At 50.4% G+C, this 27239-nt stretch overlaps 1 protein-coding gene across 1 annotated transcript in view; it reads left to right on the top strand.

Annotated features, from left to right (window-relative positions):
* Positions 1 to 385: 385 nt before the first annotated feature.
* Galnt2 (polypeptide N-acetylgalactosaminyltransferase 2) overlaps positions 386 to 27239 on the top strand; it is a 118057-nt gene continuing 91203 nt past the window's right edge. The window contains exon 1 of the mRNA XM_031341767.1: positions 386 to 630. Within this exon, the coding sequence (XP_031197627.1) occupies positions 508 to 630 (123 nt within the window). The 5' untranslated portion in view covers positions 386 to 507. The remainder of the gene's footprint in view (positions 631 to 27239) is intronic.

Below are 27239 nucleotides of genomic sequence, written 5' to 3' on the forward strand. Positions count from 1 at the left end.
CTCTGGAGTCTGATGCAAAAGGAGCGCTGTGAGTTTGAGGCCAGCTTGGGCTGGATGGTGAGTTCGAGGCCAGTCTAGGTTATAGAATGAGATCTTGTATTAAAAAACAAAAAACAAAAATAAAAAATAAAAACCCAAGAACCCACTATTGCCCAAATATGTAAATGAGACGGACGGCGGGCCAGGGCGACCTCTGCAGCCTGGACCATTCCAGGTCTTTGGGGAACCGCGCGCCCACGGCCTCCACCTGCCGCTCCCGGGGGCGCGCAGTGGGCGGGGCGCCGCTGCCAGGGAGACTCGGCTCCGCCCCCACGCCCGCCCCTCAGCGTCGATTGGTCGCCCTTTGCTCCCTGACCCCGCCGCCGGGCCGCCGCTTCCTGCCGGGCGCCGAGCGCCGAGCGCCGCCCGCCGAGCGCCGCGTCTTCCCGCGCCGCCGCCCCGAGCTCCGCCCGCCGTGCGCTCCGCCCGCCGCGCCGCCAGGCTGCCCGGCGGCCGCCCAGAGCGAGGATGCGGCGGCGCTCGCGGATGCTGCTGTGCTTCGCGCTGCTCTGGGTGCTGGGCATCGCCTACTACATGTACTCGGGGGGCGGCTCCGCGCTGGCCGCGGGCGGGGGCGGCGCCGGCAGGAAGGTGAGTGCCGCGAGGCCTGTGCGCCGACCCGGGCCTGCAGCGGGGAGGCGCCGTGCACGGAGAGTGTTCCCCGGCTCGGGGCAGCAGCCGCGGGGACCCTGGCCCGGACGCGCGCCTCAAGTTTTCTCCGGGCCCTCAGGCCAGCGGTGCGAGCCCTGGCCCTGTCCGGCTCACCCGGGGCTCTGGGTGCAGCGACTTGCCTCTTGCACGCGGGGCGCGGGCACCGGGAGCCACATACCGCCCTACGCCAGGATCTTGGAGGCTGTTATCTTGCTGGCGACACTGCGCTCCACTCCCTGTGCCGGGATCCTAGAGACAACCCTTCCGCCGGACTCCCTGCCCCCTGCTCCGTACTCCGTCCGCCCAGCTCTCCCCAGAGCCCCACTCCCTGCTTCGGGATTTTGGGGATCATTGTCACCCGAGACCCGGTGCTCCCCGAGCCACATTCCGCCCAACTGGAACCCGCGACCCTCGCGTCTTGCGCCCAGATCTTGATCGGGCTGGAACCCTGGTGTTCCAGCGATCAGAGGCGTGATTCCGCCCGATCTCCCTCATCCAGCACCCCGGCAGTGAGGACGGACCGTGGTCCTGCCAGATCTCCCCTCCTACTTGCTTGCTACACTGCCCACTTCGGCCCTTGGTCCCTCACTGCGGCGAGAACTGCCTAGCCTTTTGCGCTTGCATTTCCTAACCCCAAGTCCTTCCTCGGTGTGTGTCTCTGATGGGTTCGGGGTGGTGAGGCCGTGGGAACCACGGGTCGCTTAGAGCTTACAGGTTCTGATTCGGCAGTCGTCTCGTTTTTGGGTACCGAGTGGACACTGAGCGTGAAGTCCTTGCCTTGGTTGGTGCTGTCTAGGCTGTTATATTCTCTCCGGAGGGGTTTGTGATGTTTTACTAGCTAATGAGCTTCAAAATATAGTTATCTTTTCCAAAGATTTGTAGCCCTCCTTACTTATTTTGAGTAACACTACACGACCAGAAAAGAATGGAAGTAGATCACGGCTGAAGAAGCTAGGGGCTAGGGTCTTGAATAGGATGGACTGTCCATGAGCCGACTTTACCCCTAGTCAGACGCTGAATGTCAAAGGCACATGGCTGACTCCCGTTTTCTCTGGCATCTTCAAATTATTCCTAGCTTCAGTTACGGAGGAAGGGAGGGAAGGAGGAAGGGAGGTGGAAGTGTCTTTTTGGCTCTGGTAGGGGTTGGTGATCCGTTTTTATTTTCAGTAGCGAAAGTGGAAACAGTGTTTCCCTGTGCCTGCCTTGTGTGGTGTTGACACTGACTCTCAGCCCTGCTTTCTGAATGGTTGGTGTGTTAGGAGCCCCTGCTAGGTTTTAAGTCTAGTACTGTGTGACTGGTGACAGCAACCGGTTTTTTGAGAACCATGGTGACTCTAAGCAAGTGTGGTTTGTACCAATGTTGCTTCCCCAGGAGACTTCCCTCGCCTTGGGAATAGCCTGGCTCCTGACAATGCTTTTTCCCATTCACACAGAGAAAAAGCAAACTGAGGAAGCCCTGGATCGGCACAGGTATGTAGAAAGGCACCTGTGGCATCAGCCTCCCAGAGATGTCACCCTACCTCTGGGGGTGTCTGTTGGCAAGCAGTTGGCTGGTCCCCCCCATTAAAGTCCTCTGGATGCCTAAGAGGTTTAAGCTTTAGGTGTGAAGAAAGCCGAGGACCTCTTTGTGATCTGATGGAGACCCTATAGAAAGAGCAGATCGATGATCTGGGGTTCTGTTGTCAGGGAGCCATAAAATGTAGTCCTGGCTCAGAGAGACTATCATGCTTTAGTGATCTTCAGGGCAGGGAAGTGGTGTGTAAACTGCTGTAGATTTTGAAATTTCAGTAGTGCTTCCATTGAGGTAGCAGGGTGGATCCTGAGAAAAGCAGAGGAGACCCCTAAAGTGTGGAGTGCCGTCTTGAATCCCTTAGTGCGTTTAAACACTAGAAGGCTCCCCACATATAGTTCATCTCCTTGATAAGAGAAAATGTGCAATTCCTTTAGCATGTACAATGTGAGTGTGAGGATGAGAAGAGCAGCATTACTGAAAGCCCGTAGATTTTTTAGTGGTAAGTAGACAGCATTTTTTTCTCATGTTTGGTGCTGATCACAGTGGGCTCTTGTTCCATCTTCAGTTAGTTCTTCATGCTCTGCTGTTTTATTCCCAAGGGGCCCCAGGCTTCAGGATTGTGCTTTGGGGATTGTCTGAGGGCATCCTGTTAGGATTTCTGCTGCTTCAGCAGCTAGGCCAGGCTGTGCACTCTGTGCCCTGCCTGCTAAACAACAACTCTGAGAACTGCTGTTCTCCATTTAGCAAAACCCAGGAAGTCAGCTCACCTCAGACTACAGACTGAATGAACTAAGGAGCTGAAAACCAACTGTCAGCATTTGCTGGAAAGCCCAGACTCGACGCTGTGATTCCGCAGGGCTGAGGCTCCCTGTTAAAGCAATTTATGCATAATGTTTAAAATTGCATTTCATTTGTATAGGTATCTCCCCCTGCCATATTTACTCTTGCCTCCCTAAACTGATGATTTGCACTTCAAGAATGCCTTTCCTTTGAGCATCTTAAATGCTTTAAAATTTTAATCATGTTAAGTTTCCCTGGGGCCCTGGTATGCTGGCAGTGGATAGAGCTGCATAGGAAGGGATTTCTGTTGAAAGGAAGCTGTCTCTGGCTGAAGTGTAGTAACAGGAAGGGTTCCCAGTCTGAGAGCAGTGAGCTCAGCTGAGAGACTGGGGGCCCCTTCATGGACTGCCTAAGAGCTTGAGGTACCGCTCTTCCTGGGAGCTGGCCCCTCTACTGCACTCTACTCTGGGCCTTAGGTGCAGGTGTTTGGTGGTTAGGCAGGAAGCATTGGGGAGGGGCTTCTCTTGGAACTACAGAGGGACCTTTGGTGGGGACACTCACTGGGGGAACAGTAGGTTCTAAAAGCAGAGAAGGGACTTGGGCCTATGTTGTCCTGTAGAGGGCTTCCCATGGCTAACTGGCTTGCTCCCTTGTTCATCTGGCTGATTTGAGGAGACCCACTACTACCTTGAGTAGGGAGTTAGGTGGACAAGTGGATGCCATCTTCAGACACACCAGAAGAGGGTGTTAGATCTCATTATGGGTGGTTGTGAGCCACCATGTGGTTGCTGGGATTTGAACTCAGGACCTTTGGAAGAGCAGTCAGTGCTCTTACCCAGTGAGCCATCTCTTCAGCCTGAGTGGCATCCTTATACCATGGTTTTGTTTATTCTTTTCATTTCTTAGGATTATATGCTATTAGTAAGTGATCAATAACTGATAAAGAAGGAAAAAAAGAAACAAGAGAAAAATCCCCTAGCCCCAGAAAATGGAGTGAGCCAGAATCCTGTGGGGTCTTTGTTTCCGGCAAACTGTGCGCCCTGGTGTCTTCTTTGCATACTTCCTGAGGGACAGATCTGCAAGGTTCCTTCAGGGTTTGCACTGAACCTTGGGTTCTGTTAATAAGCCATTTGTGGAGAAATCCTAGGGCCACCTGGGCCCAGCTGTGGTGACATAATGGGGTTCCTGGTAGCCAAAGTGCAAGGTGAGGTGCGCACCGTGGCTCTAGGGGAAAGTCCATGATGAGGAGAGTACGGGTGCTGCTCTGCTGCAGCTGCCTTGAGTCTTGGCAGGATGGGCTCCAAGCTTTCCACTCTTCCCTGATCCCCCTTTAGGAGGAGTAGCTGGGTTTATCCTAGGCTGACAAGAGGCTGCCACACAGTGAGTGTCCTGACCTTTGTCAGCAGGGTACCAGTGGTAGGCGTGCAATTTAAGAGAGGCCATTTGTACTAAGTATGACATGGGCCTGTCATCCTGGTACTTAGGGATGGAAGTAGGAGGATCAGGTGTTCAACGTCACGGTTTCTTACATATCACCTTCAAGCCTAGGCCAGGCTGGGCTGTATGAGACCCTGCTCCAAAACAATGGTGGGGGTGTGGTGGAGGTGGGAAGATTGCCAGGAAAGCCCAGCATAGCCTCATCTACACCTGTAAGATAAGCCTCCTTAAGGAAAATAAAGTTCCTTGCTCCAGAATTCTGTTCTGGAGTGCAGACACATTAGAAACAGATTGTGACACACAAACACTAGAAAGATGGTGAGTTTTGCCCTGGAACCTCCGGCAAAGGTGAAAATAAACCTGTTTATCAGCAGCTAGGGCCATCAGTCTGCTCAGCTTGCCCGGCGAGCTGCTGTGGGGGTGGTGAGGCCCTGCGAACAGGGTGGGTTTCTCTGAAGCTTTTGGTCTGCTGGAAGAAAGGGAGTGAAGGGAGTTTCGAGTGGGGTGGGGTTGTTTGCTGCCCTTCATATCTAAGGAGAGGTAAAAAGACAGGGATGCATGTAGCTTCTCTGCTGCTGCCCTAGTCTCAGGTTTCTAAGGAACATAATGTCAGCCCAGGGCTTCTGTGATGCTCCTGCCCAAAGTCATTTTCAGAGGTGACCGATCGCCTAGTCACTGGGGGACGGGAGGGGGGGGCTCAGACAGAGGCCAAGAAGATTGCAGGTATTTCTGGGGAGTTCTTGGACAGCCTCCTGCAGGCTCAGCTGAATGCACAAGGGGGAAGACCTGGGCCTTGGCCCAGCCTGCTCCATCTCCCTGTGCAGCCTGTTTGAGAGCTCAGCTGGATAGTGACACTGAGATTTGCTGGCTAGGCAGAGGGGAGCCATGTATGTAGTCAGGCCAGGCAGTCTGGTAGCCACTGTCTGGCCTGGCTATATACATGCCATACATACATACATACGTACTTAAATAGATTTATTTATTTATTTTGAGTATACCATCGCTCTCTTCAGATGCACCAGATGGTTGTGAGCCACCATGTGGTTGCTGGGAATTGAATTCAGAACCTCTGGAAGAGCAGTCAGTGCTCTTAACCACTGAGCCATCTCTCCAGCCCCAGCCACTGTCTTAATTCAGCACCTAGAGACCCACAGGCTCTAATTGCTTGTCGTTCCCTGCCCACCAGCCCCTGTATTTTTTTTGAGAAAGTCAGTCTCCCACTTGTCCCCCTTTCCACATTAAGCAGCTAAGGGTGCACTCTGTTACCCACTAGGGTTCCTGTGCCCATTTTCCTGTCCTGTCAAAATGGGTGTTACGGGTACTGAGTGTTGGAACGCTCACCTCTTGTCAGTGACTTGAGGTCTGCCCTCCCTTGAGCAAAAGTGCTTGTCTACCCACATGGTCTCAACTCCTTCCTGCTGAGGTCTCTTTTGATGCAAGAACTCGGTAGTGCTTCCCACAAAGGCTGCCCAAGGAGCATGAGAACAGGCTGGGTCAGGTACTCTGTACCAGAGAAGCTCACCACAGCAGAACATGACCTTGATCTCTCTGGGTGGGAAGTCTTTCTGACCTTTGGCCGGAGCATTATATTTAGGACCAACTCCAGCCTCAGAGGTTCCTTTGGGAGTATATTCCTTAGTCTAGAAACTCTTTCTGTCTTACTTCCCAGAGAATATGGGCCCATTTGGAGTGAAGTCGGGGGCTGGGGGCTGGGGGGTGTCAGCTCACCTGCTGAGACTCTTGCTTTTTTAGGATCCCATCCTGAGTAGATCTGGGTCTGCCAGCACCCTCCTGACATGGTTTGGACTGTAAAGCTGGCATGTCCATACTTAGTCTTGAACGGTAGTGTGGGCCTAGGAAGCATGCGTCATGTTGAACAGATTAAGTTTCATGTCAGCAGGCTGACATGTAGACAACCGTGATTCACTGGGGTCGGGTATGTAGGAAAGCAGGCCGTCTTACTTAAACTCTCATTTCTGGAGCTGTGGTTTGGGCTTTCCTGGGAGCCATATGTCATTCCAAGGCTGGCTGCGACAAAACTTGAGTGGACAGTGGCTGTCTCGGGCCAAGCTAAACCTGTCACCCACCACGGCTCAGCCTATCCTTGCAGGCTGTCATCCTGGTGAATACCCTTTCCATTTTGTTCCTTCCTCCTTAGAAGTGCCCTATGAAGTAAGCCGTCTCCTCCAGGCCACCTTGCTGGCCTCCTCCTTCAAGGTAGGCAGCTCCTGTCTTTCCCAAGGAAGAAGAGTGTCTGGAAATGGTTGAGTCAGGGCCATTGGACTGTATTATGTGTCTTGGTTTAGCATTGGCCAGTAGTTGGAGGCTTAAGCTTCTTGGGGGTCTACCCTCTCCACTGTGGGAGGCTCACAGCATTGCCAACCCCTGCACACTGGGTGCAGTACCCTCATAGGTTATGCCAGATGCTATCATGGCATGGAGCAGAACTGGCCTCCACGCTGAGGGTACTAGTAACTGTTTTGCTGCTTCTTGCTGAAGCTTTGTGGCTGGGCCATCTCAGAAGGAAACAGCCAATCAGTGAGGTCTGTGGTGGACCCCTTTAGGGGTACGTACGTGATTACTAAGTTTTAAAATTTAATAGATACCTGCTTGGCACCCACTGCGTGCCATGTGTGTCCTTAAAGCATCTGCCACACTACAGAAGAAGATGAGGGGTAGGGAAGGCAAGAGGCTCTCTGAGGATCACAGAGCTTGTGGGTAGACAGTCACTTGGGCGGTGGTGGCATCTGCCTCCTGAGGTCTTCCGGTTGTCAGGATGTGGGTGTGACTCCCCAAGACTCCTAGACCCCTTCTTTGGTTGACAGTGCCCTTTCCCTTACTGTGGTGGTGACTTTGGGGAAGCACCCTGTGCCCTGTATGCTTAGGAGTGTTCTAATGGCAGCTGCAGGCTGCTTGTCTTGTCTTAGGTTTCTTCCTGTCTAGCGTTAGATTTACCCTCTTACCCTCAAGTTTTGGCCTGACCTGCAGCAGCTATCCTTGATGCTGTACTGCCTGGAAGAGTGATACCAGGGTCTGTTTCTTTCATTCTCTTCCCAAGTGTCTGGCTATGTGTGGAATATTCCTGGGAGCCCAGCTGACTGCCATATTCACTGCACTGTGGGTGGTGGGGTGGGAGATGGGGCAGACAGCAGGCAGAACAGCATGAAGGGTAGTTCTGGGAAATAGGGGTACAGGGGCAGAGGTCATGCAGGTCCTGGCCAGCATCTGTGAAGCCTGAGCCTCTCTCTTCCTTTGCTCCTGAGGACCCCTGGTTCCTCAGTGCTCAGCCCCTCTGCCTCCTTATCTTCTGCTCACGGGATAGAGTGAACCAGTCTTCCCAGGGATCATTGCCTTAACTTTGCTAGTAGAGTGGATCTCCTTTCACAGGGATGCTGGTCTTTCTCTTCCATTCACTTAGTTACCACATGCACCTGGTTAGAATGTCAAGTCAACCCGCCGCCACACATCGGCCCCTTACCCTCCTGTGGTCCTCAGTTCCCAGAGACACCTGTAGCTGTGTGTGGGATAGACTGTGGATTCCTGAGCTAGTCTGTGAGGTGTAGCAGGGCAGGCGGGGTGGCAGTTCTTGGTTTAGGTTCTATGAAACGACACTGGGTATTTACAGAATTTTCCCCGCCTTTCAGATCTCAGGGAGATGTCCTTGGGTCTTGAGCCCCTGCTGTAGTCAAGAGTCTGTTACTGCTCTATCCCCAGGAGCAGCTGGAGGTGCAGGAGGGGTTGGTCATCACTCAAAGTTGCAAGAGGGCAGAAGCCAGAACCTGCTGGTGCCCTGCTTTGGTAGTGAAGACCATGTCAGGAACCTAGGATCTGAACTGTTTGTAGAGAGGAAGATGAATCTGTGACTTCACCGCCTGGAGTTACTAAGGGACTCCTGCAGAGTCCCCAGGGGAGAGCTGTCTGTCAGCTGTGTTCTCAGGGCAGGTATCTTTGGGGGAGGGGGTAGTTAGGAAGCAGCTAGAGTGGCTCCCAGTCAACCCAGGACAGGCTCAGGAGTGCTGTCGTGGCTTCTGATATCTTCCTGGAAGGCCCGCCCAGTGACCTTCGACTGCTTGCTTTGGAAATCAGTGGGCCTCAGATGAAAGGTCTTTCTTAGCTAAATCACTTGGGATGGGAACCTGAGGATCCCTGGGCAAATTAAAGACTCGAACTTGAAGCTGCCTATAAATTAAGCACTCCTTAGGTGTGGGGTGAGTCTGATGCTCATAGTGGGAATGTGTAGCTGCTGTCCTGCAAAGCAGCTTGGCCCAGCATGGGATGCCTTGCTGCCTGGCTGTCCTGTTCTGACTGCCTTGGGCTTTCCTGTTGACCCACTTCCTGAACCTTTGCTTCCAGCAGTCCCCTTCCTTCCATCCCCTCCTACCCTGCCTGGGCAGTCCACCTTCCCAGCTCACTCCTGGTCACGCTGTTTGTCTGTAATCCTTTTGCATCAACCCCAAGGCTCCCTTCTTTGTAAAATGCTCTGTAGTTTGTTTGCCACAGGAAAAGAAAGGACTGTCCATTGAACAGAATAACATGCTTTCTTATCATTTAACATTTCTATTTTCTACTCAATGATAAAGCCCTTTCAGACTTAATCAGACATTGATTTTTCTATGTATCACTCTTGCACACAGATACAAGATCATAAGTGAATATTTGGGGTCAGGCGCCTCTGAAACTTTTTCTGAGCCCAGCCACTTTCTTTCTGTCTGCTTTTCTCAGTTGTCCACTGTGTCACCAGGATCGTTGGTGACAGCATTTCCCAAGGGAGGGGGACCATAAAAGTGCTAAGGGCCATTGGCTCTGCCTCAAAGCAGCTTGGCAGCTGTATAATTAGTGACCCCCAACTTGACACATCTCCACCGAATCCTGCTGAATCCTCCATTTCACCGTCTGCTTCTGTCTCATCCTGATGGGATTTCTAGGGATCACTGTTTTTGGATTTTCTTTTAAGCTTTTGACATATGTCCAACGGATTGAGATGCTGAGCCTGTGGTGATGCTTTGGGGCCCTGGCCCGACTTATAGAGAGAGACTTGGGTGATTTGGGGAGACTTACTCCAACTTCTCATGATCAACCATAAGCAAGGATCATCTCAGAATGGAGCAGTTAGGGCTCTGCTCTTTGTTATTAATGAGAGCCCAGTTGCTCCCTGGCCTTTGTCTACCCTTTCCCAGTGTCCTGATAGATAGATGAGTAATCTTATTTTAGAGAGCAGCTGAGAATATACACCCATTCAGAAAACATGCTGGAGTATTCACCATGGAAGAGATCCCCTTGGGTGCCAGGTTGCAGAGGGGCAATTGTGTCTTACATTGAGATTTCAGTTAAAAAGTAGCTAGCGCATTTTGAGGCGTCCCTTCAGTGGATGAGAAACACTTAGCATTGCTTTGAAGTCCTGGAAGATCCTTATAGGAAAGCATTCATTATTTGTGCTGATTGATTTCTGCCTTTGATACCCAACTAGGAGCACTTGGTGGCTGAGAGTGAATCAAGGTAGGCACAGGTCACTGTCACCTAAGCTGCCCTCAGCAGCTCATAGGCCTTTACCCAACAAGGCTGGTATGGCCATTCAATGGGGATTTCTTGATTGCCCTATGTATCTGCGTCAACACCCTGCCTTACCATGGGTCAGAAGCTGGGGTGGAAGATAATTAATAAATGCATATTACTCCTCTTTGTTCCTCCAACAGGATGTTATTGCTAAAGTCCCACATATTATCTTGTATTTGTAACTGGCAATTTTGGCAAGGACGCGATACTGCATATTTCCTGTAAGGTATAATTCCTGGTGACTTCAATTTATATCAGCCTTGACACTGTAATTCCTGAAAGGCTCTGAGCCCTGTCATTTGTCTTGCTTCTCTGTAGGCCTAGGGCAGCACTGGGCTGGGAGGGTTTTCCCTTGTACACACTACCAGACCGTCCCCCAGGTCACACAGTAGCAAAGTCAGGCTGTTTTAAGGTCTCAGCGGCTGCCTGTGTGCTTCTGGGAAATCCAGCACTGGACGGCCTGCTTTCAGTCTGCCCCACCACACAGGCATGGGTACCAGGTCTTCCTCTCTCACTCAGCCACAGCTTCAGGCCGGGAGGGTGCTGATTACAGGGCTGTTGTCTGCTTTCTCCATCAAACCTGCTGATGTAGATGAACGGAAAGCCCAGAGGTGGGGCTGTGTGGGCTTCTGGGTGGTCTGAGGCCCAAGCCTGGTATTGTGAAAGGGCGGTGACTGCAGCTTATCAGCCTTACCCCTGAGCTCATAGAGACAGGTAAGGGCTGGGGTGGCTCGTTCCTGACCGAGAGAGACCAAGAACACATAGCAGTAGCAGCAGCAGTAGCATCAGGGAGTAGTGTGGCCACCTGTCCTCTGCCTAGGATGGTGTGAACGAGTCGGTGTCCCTTGTTTTAGGAAGGGATGAACTATCTACCCTTCCTGGCTTGGGCTGCCATCCTATCAGTAGTGTTTGAGTTTTTCTCCCCAACAGGACATGGGCAGTACATACTGTCTTTTGCCTGCTTTGGCCTCCCAAGCTGCCTGGGTCCAGGAGCAGGTCCAGTGTGGGGCCTGAGAGCAATCTAGTGATTTGCAAACAATAGCTTCTTTGCCACCTGGTCACCGAGGATTGGAGATGATAATACTAAAGGGTTGCATAGAAACCCTGAAGGCCACCTTGCAGGGGTTGGAGACAGCCTAGATACTGCACTGGAGCTGGCCTTGGGTTCCTCTGTAGGACCGGTATGACATGGCAAAGAGGATATAGCAAGGTGTTGGGCTTGGGCCTAAGCCAGGCTGCCTGTGTATGAAGTCTTGTTTCCTGGGTGGCCCTGTGACCTCAGGGAAGTCACCTAGTCTTTCTGTGTGGTTTCGTCTTTTGCCTGTCTCAGCAGTTTCCAATGTGCATCGGGTTAGTATGTATAAACTGTTTGGATTGGTCCTGCTGTGTGCACAGCTGATGCTCTGCATTGTGAAGGCTGCCGTTAGTATTAAGTGTTAAAGGTGGGAGTCAAGTTAGTACGGTGAAGGGAGACTCTGGAGCCTCTGTGCCATGGGGATGTTGTGTCATACAGTGGGTTGCTTGGGAAGAGCTGAGATGACAGGACCTGGCATACTTGCTCCTTCCTCACCTGAGAATGGCAGGCTAGGTGGTGTCCCATGGTGAGAGTCATAGTGCACAGACCTCAGCCTTCATTCCTGGTGCTGGGTTTCTTAAAAGTTCTTTCCCAATTCCACCCTTTCATCACTTGTAACTTGTCTTTGAAAATTTGTATCAGGATGCGTCATCACTTGTAACTTGTCTTTGAAAATTTGTATCAGGATGCGTGTTGTATCAGGATGTGTAGCTATGTAATTAAATTTTAAAACTCATTGTTAATTGGTTATTTCGACATCTTGAGTTGTTACTATCTAAAACTTTCCCACGAGGTTCTGATTGGTAAACATTCTTTTGGTTTCATTGGTTCAGCTTCTCCTTTGAGACTGTGGGTGACTGACATAGGCAAGATGGACAAATAACTGTGGCAGCACAGCCACTGTAGGGCTAAAGCCTGGCCATGACAATTGATGCAACCTTTACACATTACTCTTGGATTTCAGATTAACAAACTTCATAATGATTGCAGCAAAGAATAAAGTCTGGGTGTTGGTGAGGATGCTGGGTATGAGCAAGGCCATCACCCAGCCCTGTGTTACCCTGGAGTGACTCTGGGTCCCTGCCTGTATGGTTCACAGTGAAGAGGGGTGTGGTAGGTCTGTGAGAGATGAAGGTGGGGCCTAAGGGTGCAGTGAGGCTCCTTGGCTGCCTCTACATGTTCATGTGCTCATTCTTCCTTCTGCTGGAGAAGGGCTTTCCTGGAGTAGCCGCAGCTGAGTGGGCAGATGGGGAACAGTGGCTGACTCCATCTTCCTGGACCATCTCCCTTCTTTGGGCCATCTGGGGTTGTCCTGGATCTAGGAAGGTCCCTGTTGTTACAGAGATGTTCTGGATCTGTGAGGCTTTGAGTTGGATCTACTTTAAGGTGTTTCCATGAGCCAAAGTATAGTGTCCCAGGGCAATGGCAGTTGAAGGCCTCAAAGACTAACGGGTGGCTTTGGTGAGTGGACTGGGTGGCTACTGAACAAAGTTTGATTTGATTTGCCTTTCTGGCCCTAGAGGTGGCCAGGCTGGTTGTACTCTTCCACTTTGAGGTCCTCCAGTGGTCCATGCCCACCCCTTGGTGCTCCACTCTTGAGATTATCTGATGCACCCTGATGTCTCTAAGTAGTGCCCTCCCCTAGGTCCCCCACCTTTAGCTTCCCACCCCCCAGGTCCTTAATGCATTAGCCCACCCCTGAGAGCCCAGTGTAGAACTGTCCTTCCAGCATAGCCATCCTAATATAAGCATCTGTGGTCACCTGCGAAGGGCCTGCTGACCTTTCTTCATGGAAGGAGTTTTGGATAATGACCCTCATCTGAGACTCCAGCCACTCCTTCTGACACCTCCCAGCTAGCTCTGTGTCCTTCTGCCCCATCTGCATGTGATCTTGTAGTCTTGGGAGGTGACGGGCTGTATCGAATGTGGAAAGTAACTAAAGTGGAAACGTGAGGGTTCTTTGGAAAGTTGGTTGGTGTCGGATGGTGTTTTGCCGGGGCAAACGCTTGAAGGTACATTCGCTAAAGTGGACACAGGTGTGAAAGGCTAAGCAGACTCATGAAGGAACGTTTTTCCTGAAGCAGACACAGGAGAGAGGATGTTCTGCTAAAGCAAGTATGTGAAAGGACATGTGATGAAGGATTCTTTGCTAACAACACACATGTATTGGTCTGCTTTCCACTGTGTAATTGAGCTGCATTTGTCAGAACTCCACAGAGAGAAATGCACCAAAAACCTTCTGGTGGTGTGCTGCAGTTTCTTGCTGCTTCTCCAGACTTGGGTTGATTGGATGCTCATGTGGAGGCAAGGCACGTGGAGGACATGAGATGTTTGGAGGGTTATAAATAGGACTCCACAGAGTGACGGAGACAGAGCTTGGCTTGTGAGTCTCAAGTCTATCATTAATCTTCGCTTCCCTAAGAGAAGCACAGCTGAGAACTTCTGGTGTTCCTGCTGGTCCCTCCTGCTGACTTGAGCCTGGCTGCCTCTGCTAGGTCATGTCACTGTTGTTGTTAACCAAACTGGACTGCTGGTATACCTATGAGGTGTTTGCCAGTGGAATGAGCTGCCGCTGCCTGCTAACCTGTGAACTGAACTGCTGATTTCCAGACAACTCCAGATGGGAGTTGCTCCAAAAAAAAAAAAAAAAAAAACCTTTCTTTTCCACTACTTCTGGTGGGTGGTGGGTTACAAGGAAGGTTAAAGTATTTAAGAACCATTATTAAAAATAGGATTAAAAAATTAAAGTTACAGGTAACTGAGTGTTGACTCCGTCCATGGCTGTCAGTAAGTTGGCATCCACGCTAAGGTGATCCTTTTTGGTGATGCTGCTGATTTGGGGTCACCAGTGCTCTGTGAGTCAGCCCGACCCACTCATTGGGTCCAGTTTGGCCTAGCTATTTTTAGTTTTTTGTTGGTGCCCTGTCCAGGGGTGTACATGTTTGCTTACATCTCCCCAAGGAAGTTCATACAACACTTGTGTGTGTCTCTTCCCCCAAGAGGCTCTTTTTGTCCCCTCTCAGTGTTGAGCCGCAGGAAAGTCTGGCTCCTCTACCCTATTTTACTCCAGAAAGGGAGCGTGACAGCTGTCTGTCAAGAGGGAGGCTTTGCACAAGAATAGCTGACAGAGTCTGGAAAGTTAGACAGCCTGGCTGATAGAAGGCCATGGGCGGGAAGCATACAGTAAAAGCCATTTAGCAGCTGGGCCTGTAGAGAAGGGGAGTGGGCTGTCTGCAGCCTCTAGTACTTGCAGCAGTGTGTCAAGACCTCTCAGGATTTAGAACCCAACTCCAAGACATTGGTATGCCCTTCAGAAAGCTGCCTTATGCTGCAGTCAGGGGAGGTGTGTAGCGATAAGTGTTCTCAACATCTTAACTCAATGTATCTGGACTGATTGGGACCAGCTGTAGATTTGTGGCTCAGAGTGGTAGATATCCCCGTGGCCTGTTAGCCTTCGTGGGTGGTTGATAGCCCAACCCCACTGTCCACCTTCTCCAGCCTGCAGGAAAGGGCACTCCCTGATGCTATGCACATGCTGTTGGGTGAGCTGTGCCTCCCTTCCTGGGACCCAACATATGGGTTCTAAGTCTCTTTACCCTTTTATACTAGAATCTGCTGTGTGACGTGGTCCTCAATGCTGGTCAAGGTAGGGAGTCAGCCTTGTTTCTGAGGTGAACCTGATTTCTCTCCAGGTGCAGTGGGTTCAAGGGTTAGGTGAGACCCTAGTTCTCTTGAAGCCCTTCACTGAGGTTGCGCTGACCTCCCTCAGCTTTGTTTGCATTAAGGCATTAGATCCTGGTGCATCCGTAGGTGGAGTTGCAACCTGTACCTGAGAGGTGACACCAGCATGCAGAGCTGGTCAGGTATTGTAAGACTCAGGATCAGAATTTTGTTCATTACTCTCAGGACAGCCATTCCCTCTGAGCCTTTGAATTCTCAGTGTCCTAACTGATTTTATGAAACTGTTGCTACAGTGTTGTTACATTGGTAAAGCTTTCAGACAGGACAAAGATGGGTCTGTGTGTGTGTGTGTGTGTGTGTGTGTGTGTGAAGTGTTGGGGAAATCATGATCGGGCATTTGGAGCTGAGGGGCAGCACCAGCAGCTAGCTTGAAGTTGAAGCTCCTATACATACTTTCTTGATCTCAGTTACTTCCTTGAGGTGTAAGATGCAAATCATGGGGACTCATGGCTCAGAGCTGTGGAAGGACTCACTGGTTATCACTTGGCAAGCACTTACATGTGCCAAGGACAACCCAGTGTTCTATGACAAAACTTTTCCTGGGGAGATACAACACACTCGTCTACTTGCCCCACATAGGGAGCCCACAACAGACTTGTATGGCTCTGGTATGGAATCTACCAGAGTACAACTTGATGAACCAGTGAGTTTTACTGGGGTTGCTTACAGGAATATGGGTGAGGGGCATCACTTACAGGAGCAGAAATGACTCTTACAGGAGCAGAAATGACTCAAAGACAGTGGCATCATCAAAGTCCACCCCAGCATGGGGGTGAGAGCTCACAAAAGCTCAGAACCTGCAGGCAGCTCAGCACGTGTTGAAAATGTTCTTTCCAGGTGCCTCAGTTGGTCCAAACCTCTTCCAGGCAGCTTGGCTGGCTTCTGCTTGCTTCTTTGGGTGCTTTCAGGTGTGGAGCAGCTGGGAGGCTTTTCTGAGGCTCCATTGCCAGGTGGGATCCTCCAGTCAGGATCTTGTATGATGCTCTTGTGCTGTTACAATGGTGTCTGGTCTTCTGATTTGGAAGATTTCAGTTGCTGGCTTCTAGAATCAGAGTTGCTTCTTCTCACAGGAGTCCTGGTGAACTTGCTTCCTTCCCTGGAGAACTGATACCTCTTCCTCCGAGTCATTCTTAGCCCCAACCCATCTGTCCCTGCTGTGACACGAAGCAAGGGCTGTACCAAGCTCTGTCCCCAGCACACTGCCAGCCTCCACTGGAAGGTGACATGAGAGGGATCAGTAAGCGGGAGGTGACAACTTGGTCCTTCTTTGGCTCCTGTTGTCCCTGCTGTAGTCTTCATGCACTAGCAGACTTTGCTCCTCATCTTTGGAGATGCCAGACCCAGGAGAAGAGCCCCTGTGTTCTCCGTCCCCAGGACTTCAACCTCGAGTGTCCCAGCCCCGGTGGGCACAGAGGCTCAGTCTGACCTCCCAGGATTTCCTCATACCCAGGTGGAGGCTGCTGCTGCAGTTGAGGAACCTCTACCATGTGTGAGAGTTACCTGACCACCAGTGTTACCCAGGTGGGCATTTATATGGGAACCACTCTATTAGAGAAATACCTGTAGCTCTGGTTAGATTCTGGCTGATTGTGTGGCCTGCTTTCCAACACAGTAGTGGGCACAGATGCATTCCACTTATTTAGACTGTGGTTCACACTCACGGGAGTTGCACTTGCTCCTCCTGACCGGACTACTGCTGTGTGTCTCAGAGATGCTCTCCTTTGTCCAGTCTTGTTCCTAACTCTCAGGGAGACTTGATGGATATCTGAGGGAATGAGTTAAGCCACAGGGCTCAGCCATCCAGGTTGCTCATGTATAAAGGCACTGAACGAAAGCAGTGTGGTACAGAAAGAATGTACAGGTCATAGCCCATCATCAAGGGAAGCTGAAGCAGGAACTGAATGAAGTGTAACCACAGAATAGCTACTTACTGGCTTGCTTCCCATACCTCACTTGGCTTCTAATACAACCCAGGACTGCTTGTCCAGAGATGGCCCCACCCATAGTGGGCTGGGCCCTCCAACATCAATCACTAGTCAAGAAAATGTCCCATTGGCTTTTGCCCATAGGCAAGTCTGATGGAGGCAGTTCTTCAGTTGAGGGTCTCTCTTCCTAGATGACTCTAGTTTGTATCAAGTTGACAAGAAGTGACAACACATAACCAGCACAGTGCACAGGACCTGTGCTCATGAATGACCTGAGTCTAATTCCCAGAAGCCATGGTGAAGGAGAAGACCAGCTCATGAAAATTGTTTTCTGGGCACTCACACTCACACACATCATACAGGTAACAGGAATTGTAGGACCCATATGACTTGGGGCATGGTGCAAGCATAGGATCCAGAGCTCCTGCAGCCCCTAAGCTGATCTTGGTGCTGCTTCTCATCTGTGTTAAGTGTTCAGCACTGTCTAGCATGATAGATGCTATCCCCAGGTCAGTTGGCGATCTGGGGGGCGGTCCAGGACCCACCTGTTTTTGGCAAATCAGCCAACAGCATCAGAGAAGCCCTTTCAGTTAAGCATACTTGTATATGGGTAGCCAAAACAAGAAAGGCAATAATTCACATTTTCTCCAAAAACGAGGTAGCTTCATGTGAAGAGGTTTTTTTGTTTGTTTTGTTTTTTGTTTTTTGTTTTGTATTTTGTTTTGTATTTTGTTTTCTGTTTTCTTTCAAGATAGCTTCCCTGTGCTGCTTTGGCTGTCCTGGAGCTCGATCTGTTGTAAACCACGTTGGTCTTGAACTCACAGAGATCCACCTGCCTCTATCTCCTCTGAGTGCTGGGATCTAAAGTCACCACTGCCTGACTTAAAGAGGTTTTTGGTAGCCTTTCAACTTGGTAAGATTCATGTGGTGCTGAGTTCAAGGCTGTGAAACTGTTTCAAGGCTGTGGTTACTGTTCATGGGGGGTGATACGGAGTGAAGGTGCTCATGTACCTGTTCATTTAAGGAAATGCCTGGATCTGATGTGTGGCTCTGCCCCAGGCCAAGGTGAAGCCTACTGCCACTTGGCTCTAATAAGCAACGACGCTTTGGTGAGCAGCACGGATGATCGTGGGCCAATCAGAAGGCTTTAAGCCTCAGAACTCTAAAACTTAGGCTCATTAATTATTAACTTGGGGCAGCAGTGTCTCATTGGCTTGTATGTAACCCATTGCCTGCCCAAGGTGCCTGAACTGCCAAAGAATAGCTTTCAGGCTCTCTCTTCACAGACAGGAAGTAGATTCTGGGTCATGACCCCTCTTGTGTGCTCATAGCTCCTCACAAGGTGGTTAGGGTCAAGTGATACCATGCAGGTAAAGGTGGGCACATTTTAGAGATACCTAGAACTCATGATCACCTGGTTGCCTCGGCTACTCTAGACTGACTCTTTCACTTGAGTGTGCTGTCAACACATTGTTCTCAGTGTCTCTAGTCGGGTAGTTGTGCAGTGTTGGCAGGCAGTGAGTTAGCCACTGGAGCTGAGAGCTGTCCCTGAAAGTGGGCAGGGGCCAGCAGGTCCCAGGGGGTATGCTCATGGCGTGGGGGGGGGGGTCAGGTAGAGACCAAACAAACACCTGTAATACAAGCATTCAGAAGGCAGATGCAGGTGGATCTCTGTGAGTTTCAGGCCAGCAGGACCGTCTCAACTTTGCCCCTTGCAAAGCAAAAACAAAAACAAACAGACAAACAAAACTCCTCAGGAAACTCTCACTAGACCAAAACCCTGTGGTGCTTTCTTGCTGACCCTCTCTCCACCAAATAGAAAAAGCTGCTAGCAGGGACCAAGGGCTCTCTGTGGTATTGCTTAGGATGCAGATGGTATTGATGCAGATCCTGCCTGCTCTGCTCCTCACATCGTGAATTCTGAAATAGCTTGGTCTATATCCCAGGCACGTGTGAGGAGTTCTGGCCTCAGAAGGTGGGGACCTTCTGGTTCCATGTTGGTGGGTAGTGTGCAGCACGAGAGGATAGCACATTCTGGCTGCTTTTTTCTTTCTTTTTTTTTTTTTTTGGTTTTTCTGTATAGCCCTGGTTGTCCTGGAACTCACTCTGTAGACCAGGCTGGCCTTGAACCCAGAAATCCACCTGTCTCTGCCTCCCAAGTGCTGGGATTAAAGGCGTGTGCTACCACTGCCCAGCTCTATTTTGCCTTCTTGATCCCAGGGTTTCTTCTCACACCAGCCCCTATGGACTTGGGACAGCCTGGTGTCTGAATGGATGTGACCTTGGGTCTGGTTGCCCTGTGTCACTGGCTGGGAACCCAGCTGCCATACTTAGGCATTCTGCCATTGTAATGAGGGAGGGGAGCCCTGTGGAGGGCCAGGTAGGTTGAGTCCTTATGCAGACAAGGGCTCCAGTGCCAGGACCAGCAGTCTCCCAGTAGAATTCCAGCCCACCCAGTCCCCAAGGATCTGGGATGCAGACATTTGTTAAGTCCAGTCTGTTTATAGAGTGTGTGTGGGAATGACAGCTTGAACTCCTGCATGCTGTGATGAACTCCAGTGTTTGTGTGGATATGATATGGTGAGGCCCAGCAGAGTGGGGCCTTTTTCAGCTGGACATGGCAGGGGTCCATGGGGGCTTTCACCAGCCTAGTGCTGCCTAGATGCTTTTGGTTTAAGACAGTACCCCAGTTAGCTGTGCGAGCCTTCTCATTCTAGCACCTACCACATTAGCTGAGAGAGAGTCCTCTCTTCTAAGAAGGTTTTAATTACTGAGCTGAAATATTACCATGCGATTATCTGTGGTGATTAGGACTAAGGAAGCCTGGCTGTGCAGCTTAGTCATCTGCTTAAGTGGCCAGGAGTGTGTTAATGCAGTTTATCAGGGACCCCAGGACAGGGTAGCTAGAGGAGTGCTGGCAGCCTCCTGCTCCTCCTCTCCCCCTCCCTTCCTTCTGATCGCCCCTCTTCCTTCCCTGCCCCTTTCTCCTCTCCACACCTCTTCCCTTTCTCCTCTCTCCTGTTCTCTCTTCCCTGCCCCAGGCTGTGCTCCCCACCTACCTTACTTACCCCACCTTTCTTCCCTCCTCCTACCCCTTTGTTCTTTTCTGGGCTTCTCTCTTCCACTTCCCATCTTCTCTTCCCCTGCTTCCCCTTCTGTCTCTTCACCAGGACCTCTTTCCCCTTCATTGGTGATTGATCTCTGCTCAGAGGCAGCTATGTAGTGAGTCACTCTGAGTGATCCTGGTGGCTGAACCTAGAAGTCACGTTTCTCTCTGGGTTTGATCCACATGGATCCTCCTGCCCAGCCTCCTTCAAGAAAGGCTGCCTCAGACAGCTTAGGAGTGTATCCCATAGTGAGTGGTCCCTCCTTGCATCTGGTGGTTGTTAAGACACAAACCAAAGGCTCCTCCCACTGTAACATTTGTTGTGAGGATTTCAAAACCACACCAAGTGCTCTAGAGTTCACAGAGAAGTCAGAGAGTGGCAGAGAGGAAAAGGCCTCGTTGGACATTGCATAATTCTAGCCCAGGGTCATAAATGGCTTAAGTAATAATATACGCCAAATGGTTATTATTGTTTACTGTGCTGGAAATCGCATGACCGTTGTGTGTAAGAAGCAAGTGCTATGCCAGGGAGCCACACAAAATAAATAACTAAAATAAATACACACAAAGTAAATAAACTAAAGTGTAACTAAAAAAAAAAAAGAGATTCAAGGCTGGTAGGCCTTTGTTAGGCTCTGTTTTGCAGAAGGGTAATACGGTATCTTGTATTTGTCTATTCAGCTAATAAAGAACACTAACTCGGGTTGTTTCTTTTTTGGCTGTTATAAGTAACACTGTTTCTTATAGTTTTACATTCAGGTGAAACATTTTGTGTCCTTACTATATTAGGGAATTTTAAAGTATCTTTATTATAGAGAATTAAGGCAGCAGGTACCAATGTATATTATATTAGTGACACAAGACGGTTGGTGATGTACTGCAAAGTATACAGTAAATCTCTAGCTTGCCCTCTGCAAATGTATCTGGATTTCAGGGATTCAGATGAGTTACTGTGTGTGAGTATGTTTATAGGGTACTTATATGACTAGGCGGCCCTAGGTGATCCGTTGCCTAATTATAAATATTAACACTAGATAATACATCCATATTTGTGTGTGTGTGTTTGTGTGTATGTGTATATGTGTGTGTTCTGTAAATATCTACAGTAGAAGTTTTGTCACGATTTAATTCAAGACAGTTCAGTCACTTATTATTCTGTCCAATGAACCCAGGCTTAAACTGTCTGGCACTGTTCATAGAGTGAGGGTTTGAAGCCATTTCTAAGTTCTGTGGCTTCTCTAGGAGTAGTGGCGCCTACTGTCTTTTCTCCTTTTATGTAATTCTGAACTTATAAGTATGACATTCATGAGGAAGGGAAGCATTCTTTCTTAGACCTCCTACACACAGGCTGTAGAGCTTGTAGGTTTGCTGTATCAATTCTCAGGATGTGTTTGTTGAACATTTACTCCATGTACATGCCTTACCATGGTGCAAGGTGAGCCCTAGGGACATTCACTCCAAGACCAATCTAAGGTGGGTGAGAGTTTCCAGATGATGCGGACTACACACAGAGGCATCCTGGGCAGCTGGTCTGTCTACTCTAGATGCATAGACTGAGGTTAGAATTCTCCAATAGGCTCATTTAGTCATGGGCTTCCAATTTTTATTGTATTTTATTTTACTTTTATAGCCTTGGCCTTTGGCTGCCTATAGCCTTCTGCATTGTGGCCTTGTATCTTTGGGAAGCTGGCCTATGTAGAGTTGGGCTAGCACTATGCTCCTCTAATGGCAGAAACTGTCAATATGTCCTTCCTGTGGGCCCAATGCCTGCAGGAAGCTGCCTTCTAAGGAGCTACATTCCCTGGGCCTAGTGTCTCTGGCACTGCACAGGTGTTTAGTTAACTCGTGTATTCCCTTCCTCAGAGGCCTAGGCTCCTCTGGGCAAGAGCTCCCACTTCCCTGTGGATGAATTCCCAGATCCTTCCAGTTTGAGTTACAAAACTTAAGTTGTTCAGCAAATGATTAAAAAGTGAAGAGTTTGGTTCTGGCAGCAGTTTTAATTTGCTATAATTCTAGGCAGCTTGCCCAAACACTGTGTTGTCTAGATTTTTGAGTGTATTTAAGTATTTCTTGAATGGGTCCAAAGGACGTGGGTGGAACTTACGCAGGTCTGCAGCAGCTGTGAGCCTGGTACTACATACTTGCATGTAGACACATATAGGGAGTTGCAGGGGTGGTGTGTGTGTCTGTGTATGTGCATATATGTATGTGTGTGTGTGTTTCATACCTAAATGTTTGCTATCTTAGGAATGCTCACCACAATTCTTGCCTGCCCTCAACCTATTCCTTCTTTTGAGAGAATTGAGGTCCCTGGCCTGTGTCCCGCTCTAAATGCCATGATTCTGATCCTCTCAGTTGCCTGTGTCCACAGAAAGCTTCACACCTTGAGTAGACATGGTCTAGGGCATGTTGGTGTGTGGGCGGTCCCCAAGCCTGCCAGTGTCCTGATGCGAAAGGCTCCTAATGATGCACCAGGCCTGTCAGGCCCTGGCCTGCTGAGCCCTGGATCAGAGGGCAATATTGAGGGCATCGTCCTTGGAGCAGGCTTTGCAGTATATGGCAGAGTGGCATGCTGCTTTGGTGCATGTGGTCATTCATGGTTAGTCATTCATGATTTTCCTGAACATGTTCTTCTTTCCTTTGGAGACCTGCCATAGGCCCCATTCTCAGAAGTTTGGTGTAGTTGAGCCTGGGAGGGTGGGTTGGTGCGTGCTGGGAGTTGTCTATGGAGAGCTTGAAGGGTTGCTTTTCTTTTCTTCTTTCCTGTCCCTTTGCCTGAAGAAGCACACTGCCTTTCAAATTAGCCACCATTTTCCCAGGATTGCCCCTGCTGGTGCCTGCACAGTCCCTCCAGTGTATATGAAGGGCTCAAGGCAGGCTGTGTGTTGGAGCAGCTCACAGAACCCCAGACTTGATTTTTCAAGAGGCACCTTTCCTGTCCCCCAAAACAAGCGGCCTTGTCCTTTCAAACCAGAAACAGAGAGCAGATGAAGCTCTGCAGCGGAAGGCCGGACTTGCTTGCTGTGGCATCTTCAGTGTCCAATGTTGCCTCCCGCTGCTACTGGGCATGTTGGCTGCCTTCAGGTCTGGTAGGCCTGATTTCTGGAGTGTGGGCATGGTACAAGCCACAGGGAGCTCCTGCCAGAGGCACACCACAGCTTCCGAGAGATACAGTGACTTGGGTCTGAAGTTAAGAGTCTGAAGTAGACATTCACCTTCAGTTTTAAGTTCTGGGAACTTTTTCTGGGAGGGCTGGCAGATGTGATGTAAACTCTTTGGGGAGTTTACACCCCAGGGGTCTAGCCTGGATTCCTTAGAATATCACTGTTTGCAGAATGTGGGTAGTAATAACTCCTAGATCTGACAAGATGCAAGCACGGCAGTGCCTGGCCAGGACCCCTTCCCTGCTCCAGTCAGAACAGCAGACATCGAGAGCTTCAGGACTCCTTTGGCTCATCATAGAGCAGGAAGACCACACTCCTCCCAGGTTGTTCATAGCCACTGGCAGAGATGAAGAACCTATGGCCAACAGCAGAGTCTTGGGTGGTGGAGGCTGCCTTGGATGAGAACTTTCCTTTGAGGGGCAGTGGGAGGGAGGGCCAGGGGATCAAGCAGGGACGAGGTGGAGTGGCAGTATGGTAGCATATGTCATGCTAACGCCTTCCCAAGACTTCACAGAAGGTGTCTCATGATCAAGTTAGGTTTGTTCTTGGAGACATCACAGGCACCTTGCCTCTGTCCCAGCAGAAAGCAGCTGCTGGCAAAGGCAGGTACGGCCTTTCATTCTTTAGCGATTCTTCCTCAGATGGCAGGGAATCCAGAAGTTGTGGGTTTTCATGATGTTCACAAGCCCTCAGTCCGCACACTGGAGACCTTTGTGTGCATCCTCTTCCTAAGCTGTGTCAGCCCTGGCCTCTCTGCTCCCTTGCAGCTATTGCAGGAGGTGATTCATTTCCTGGGAGAATTAGCTGGAGTTAAGAACTGAAGTGCCTTCCTGTTGGTCATGCCAGCCCAAAGGTCTTGCTTCTTACTCCTGGGGCTCCCCTGATCCCTTCTGTGTGCCTCAGGATAGTGACATCTTGATACACCTCCCCGCCTCTTCAGGTACGAAGTGTGTTGTGCAGTGTCAGGAGAGGGAGACAGGCGGTCAGGACGGCCTGTGTAGCCTCCTGCTTCGTTGTTGACTTTTCTTAGTAGGTTTCTGAAATCCTGGAGTGTAGACTAGTGCATGGGGCCCATCCACATTTCCTATAGACCCAGGCTTTCTCCTCATCTGGTCCCCAGAAGTGTTGAATGCAGTCTGTGGCCTGCAACCACTGCCCTCTGTAGGAAGCAGTGACCTCCATGGTCCCTTCTGGAAGGGTATACTGGAAGAGGCCCAGGGTACTGTGTTGTTCCAGTAGCTTCAAGTGACAGGCTCTTCAGGCTCATCTATGGCAGCTGAGCAAGTCTCTGTGGGGTCAGGATCTGAAGTCATCCATGTCCTGGGGGTAAATTAGGGGAGTCTTATCAGAGCACTGTCTACCTCTCAGTGAGCCCGTGCTGGCTTTGACATTCCCCAGGCAAGAACAGACTTTGAGTTCTGGGCTGCCCTGGGCTCCTGCTGGGTCTTCCACAGATTCTCAGGAATCCTCTCTACCCCACATTTTGGCACCTTGGAAATTGGAAATTGTGATGCTTTTCTCAGTGGCTGCCTGCCCTATAGCCATTGCACTGGAGACCCAGTGAACCCCGGGGTTTCCTCCCATTTCCACTCCCTCCTGTCAGCAGCCTGAGAGGAAGAGTGGCGGCCCTCTAGTGAAAAGTGTCTAGCTAGTGTCTCAAAGATCTTCACAATTCAGATACTTGCTCCTCAGCTCCCCAAGGGGCTGGTGTCTGGCTGACTACAAACTTGATCATGTGTTCTGTACACACTGAAGTCACATTGTACACACTGAGGAGTCAGCAGATGTCTGTCCCCTATGCCTTCTTATTCCCAGGCCTCCGTAGCATAGTAAATGCAGTAATTCCCTCTTCAGCCTGTTCTTGGGGCCTGCATTCTTAAAAGCTTGTGCAATACCGCTGGTTACCTCTGCACCTAGTTGGTTGCTCACTCTGTGAGGTGTCATTTCCAGGGTTTGCCCATGGTTTCCTGGATGTTGGCTTACAATTTCTCTCAGGCCATATGACTCTGGATACCATGTCAAGTCCCTTATAAGGTGGGCAGGACTACGGAGGCAACCTGTCCCCGTGGGAGGGTTTCAGTGAGAAAAAGAGCTGGGTGGAAACACTGGGCAGGCTGCCTGCCTTAGAGCTGCGTGTCTGTGTGCACCTGAGGCTCTGGGTCCTGGAGTGTGCCGGAACTGACAGTGGCTTGGCACGTTGCCTGGAAATCCAGCTGCCCGAGGTGCTGGGTTTTGGAGCTTTCTGTTTTGTTTAGCTCCTATCCCTTGTGAAGCAGCAGGTACCATTCATTTCACTTGTGCACGGCACAGAACCACATACCAGCCATGAATAATGCCGGGGCATCTGCTGCGTGGTGGACAGGAGCAAAAGTAACACTACCGCTGAGGGTGCTTGTCTCATTGCTTGGGGCTGTGGAGTCATAAAGCTACTCTGACCTGGCTCTGCTGACCCTCAAGAGGCAGGCCGCAGGGCAGTGTGGTTGTACCTCAGTGAGGAATGAGCCTCCCATGTTCCCCTCAGTGGGGCTGGAGTGGATGTCCAGTCTGGATGGTTCTAGCTAGTCCATCCTGCATACCCTCTCATCTAATTCTGGTAGCAATACTACCTAGGTAATGTTGTTAGCCCGTAGTTACTATGGTCAGGTAGTGTTGAAGGGTTCTGCTGAGGACCCAGGACTAGAGGAGAAAACAGCCATTCATTAGAAAAAGGAGACTCACAACCCTGAACTCACACTGCCATGGTTAAGAGGAGTTTCCACTCTGCTTACTGCACAGAGCTTTTGGAGGAGGTTTATTTATTTATTTATTGTGATTGTTTGTTTCTTATTAACTAAGCCAGCAGTTGTCATAGCCAGTTTTCATTGGACTTGAGGCAGTACAATGTTGGAGAAGACAGAAGCAGGATGTGGCAGTCCATTGGGGGTGGTGGGGCAAGGCTACGTTTTAGGGGTGTCATGCCAGGAGCTGCTGGTCCTGGTCTCAGCTTGGGCTTCTGAGTTGTCTTCTGGGTCCCCGTATTTGTGCAGGTACAAAGGCGAATGTTACTGTGTGAGGTGTGCTAGGATACCACATTGTTCAGACAGACTCCATGGCAGAGCTCCTGGCTTACCCGAGAATGGGATGCTGCACCAAGATCCACATGGAAGGCTGTGTCAGACTATGCCACAGGAACTCAGCTGAACTCTGTGAAGTCAGTTACCCCAGGAGATAGCAGGGATGATCCTGAAAGAACAAACTCCAGAAGAAGACAGCCTAGGACGTGTGTCCTTTGTTTGTGCATGTTGATTCGTGTGCGCGTGCGTGTGTGTGTGTGTGTGTGTGTGTGTGTGTGTGTGTGTGTGCGCACACACATATGTGGACAACTTCAGATTGTTTCTCTGATGCCAGTCACTCCCTGATTGTTCCTTTTTGTCTTTTTTTGGGTGGGGTTTTTGGGGGGAGCACAATCTCTCACTGGCCTGGGACTCACCAAATAGGCCAGACTGGCTGGCCATGGGAAGAGATGGCCCAAGGCTAAGCCCTGAGAACTTGCTTAGTACATGCCAAGGACTTGTGACTTGTTATGCGCAGTCTCGTAGCCAGGCCCCCACCCCATCTATGGCAGTTGTTCAGGGTAAGCTTCAAGTCTGACCTGCCTGGGCTCCCACCTGGGTTCTCCACTCTAAAGAGGTTGACAGTGAGTGCCCTTCTACACCACATCTGAAGAGCCCTTGGCTGACTGGACTGCTGAAGATTCTAGTTGTCATTGTGGTCACTGATATTCTTGGATGCTGTCATTCCTGGATCCTGGGGAGCAGCAGGAAGCCTCCCATGCACCCTGAGGCCAAGACTGAGGGTGTCTTGACCTCGCTGTTTATCCTTCCTACTCCAGCACAGGGCTACTGGCATCCAGTGGCTCTTGGTGCCTCCTGCCAGTGTTTCTCAGCTAGCAGAACATGCTGGGGAACTTCAGTGCCCCTAGATTGATCCTCTCCCAGGCAAAGGTGAGCCGGCAAACAGCAGTCCTCGTGCTGGAGGTGGAAGGAAGTCGGTTGCCAAGAGACAGAGAGGTTTCCTCTGATCCTAGACTGCTCAGCAACAGCCACCCCTCAGTCCAGGCATTCCGAGATGCCAATCCTACACCTCTGTGCCACCTCATTGTCCATACAGAACATTGTATCTTGTTCGTTTTGTTTTGATTTTGATGTGCGCATGTATGCACACGTGTATGTTATATGTGCGTCTGCATGTGCATTTGGAGGTATGCAGGCATGTG

Source organism: Mastomys coucha, unplaced genomic scaffold (assembly GCF_008632895.1).
Source record: "Mastomys coucha isolate ucsf_1 unplaced genomic scaffold, UCSF_Mcou_1 pScaffold22, whole genome shotgun sequence".
Classification (NCBI taxonomy): domain Eukaryota; kingdom Metazoa; phylum Chordata; class Mammalia; order Rodentia; family Muridae; genus Mastomys; species Mastomys coucha.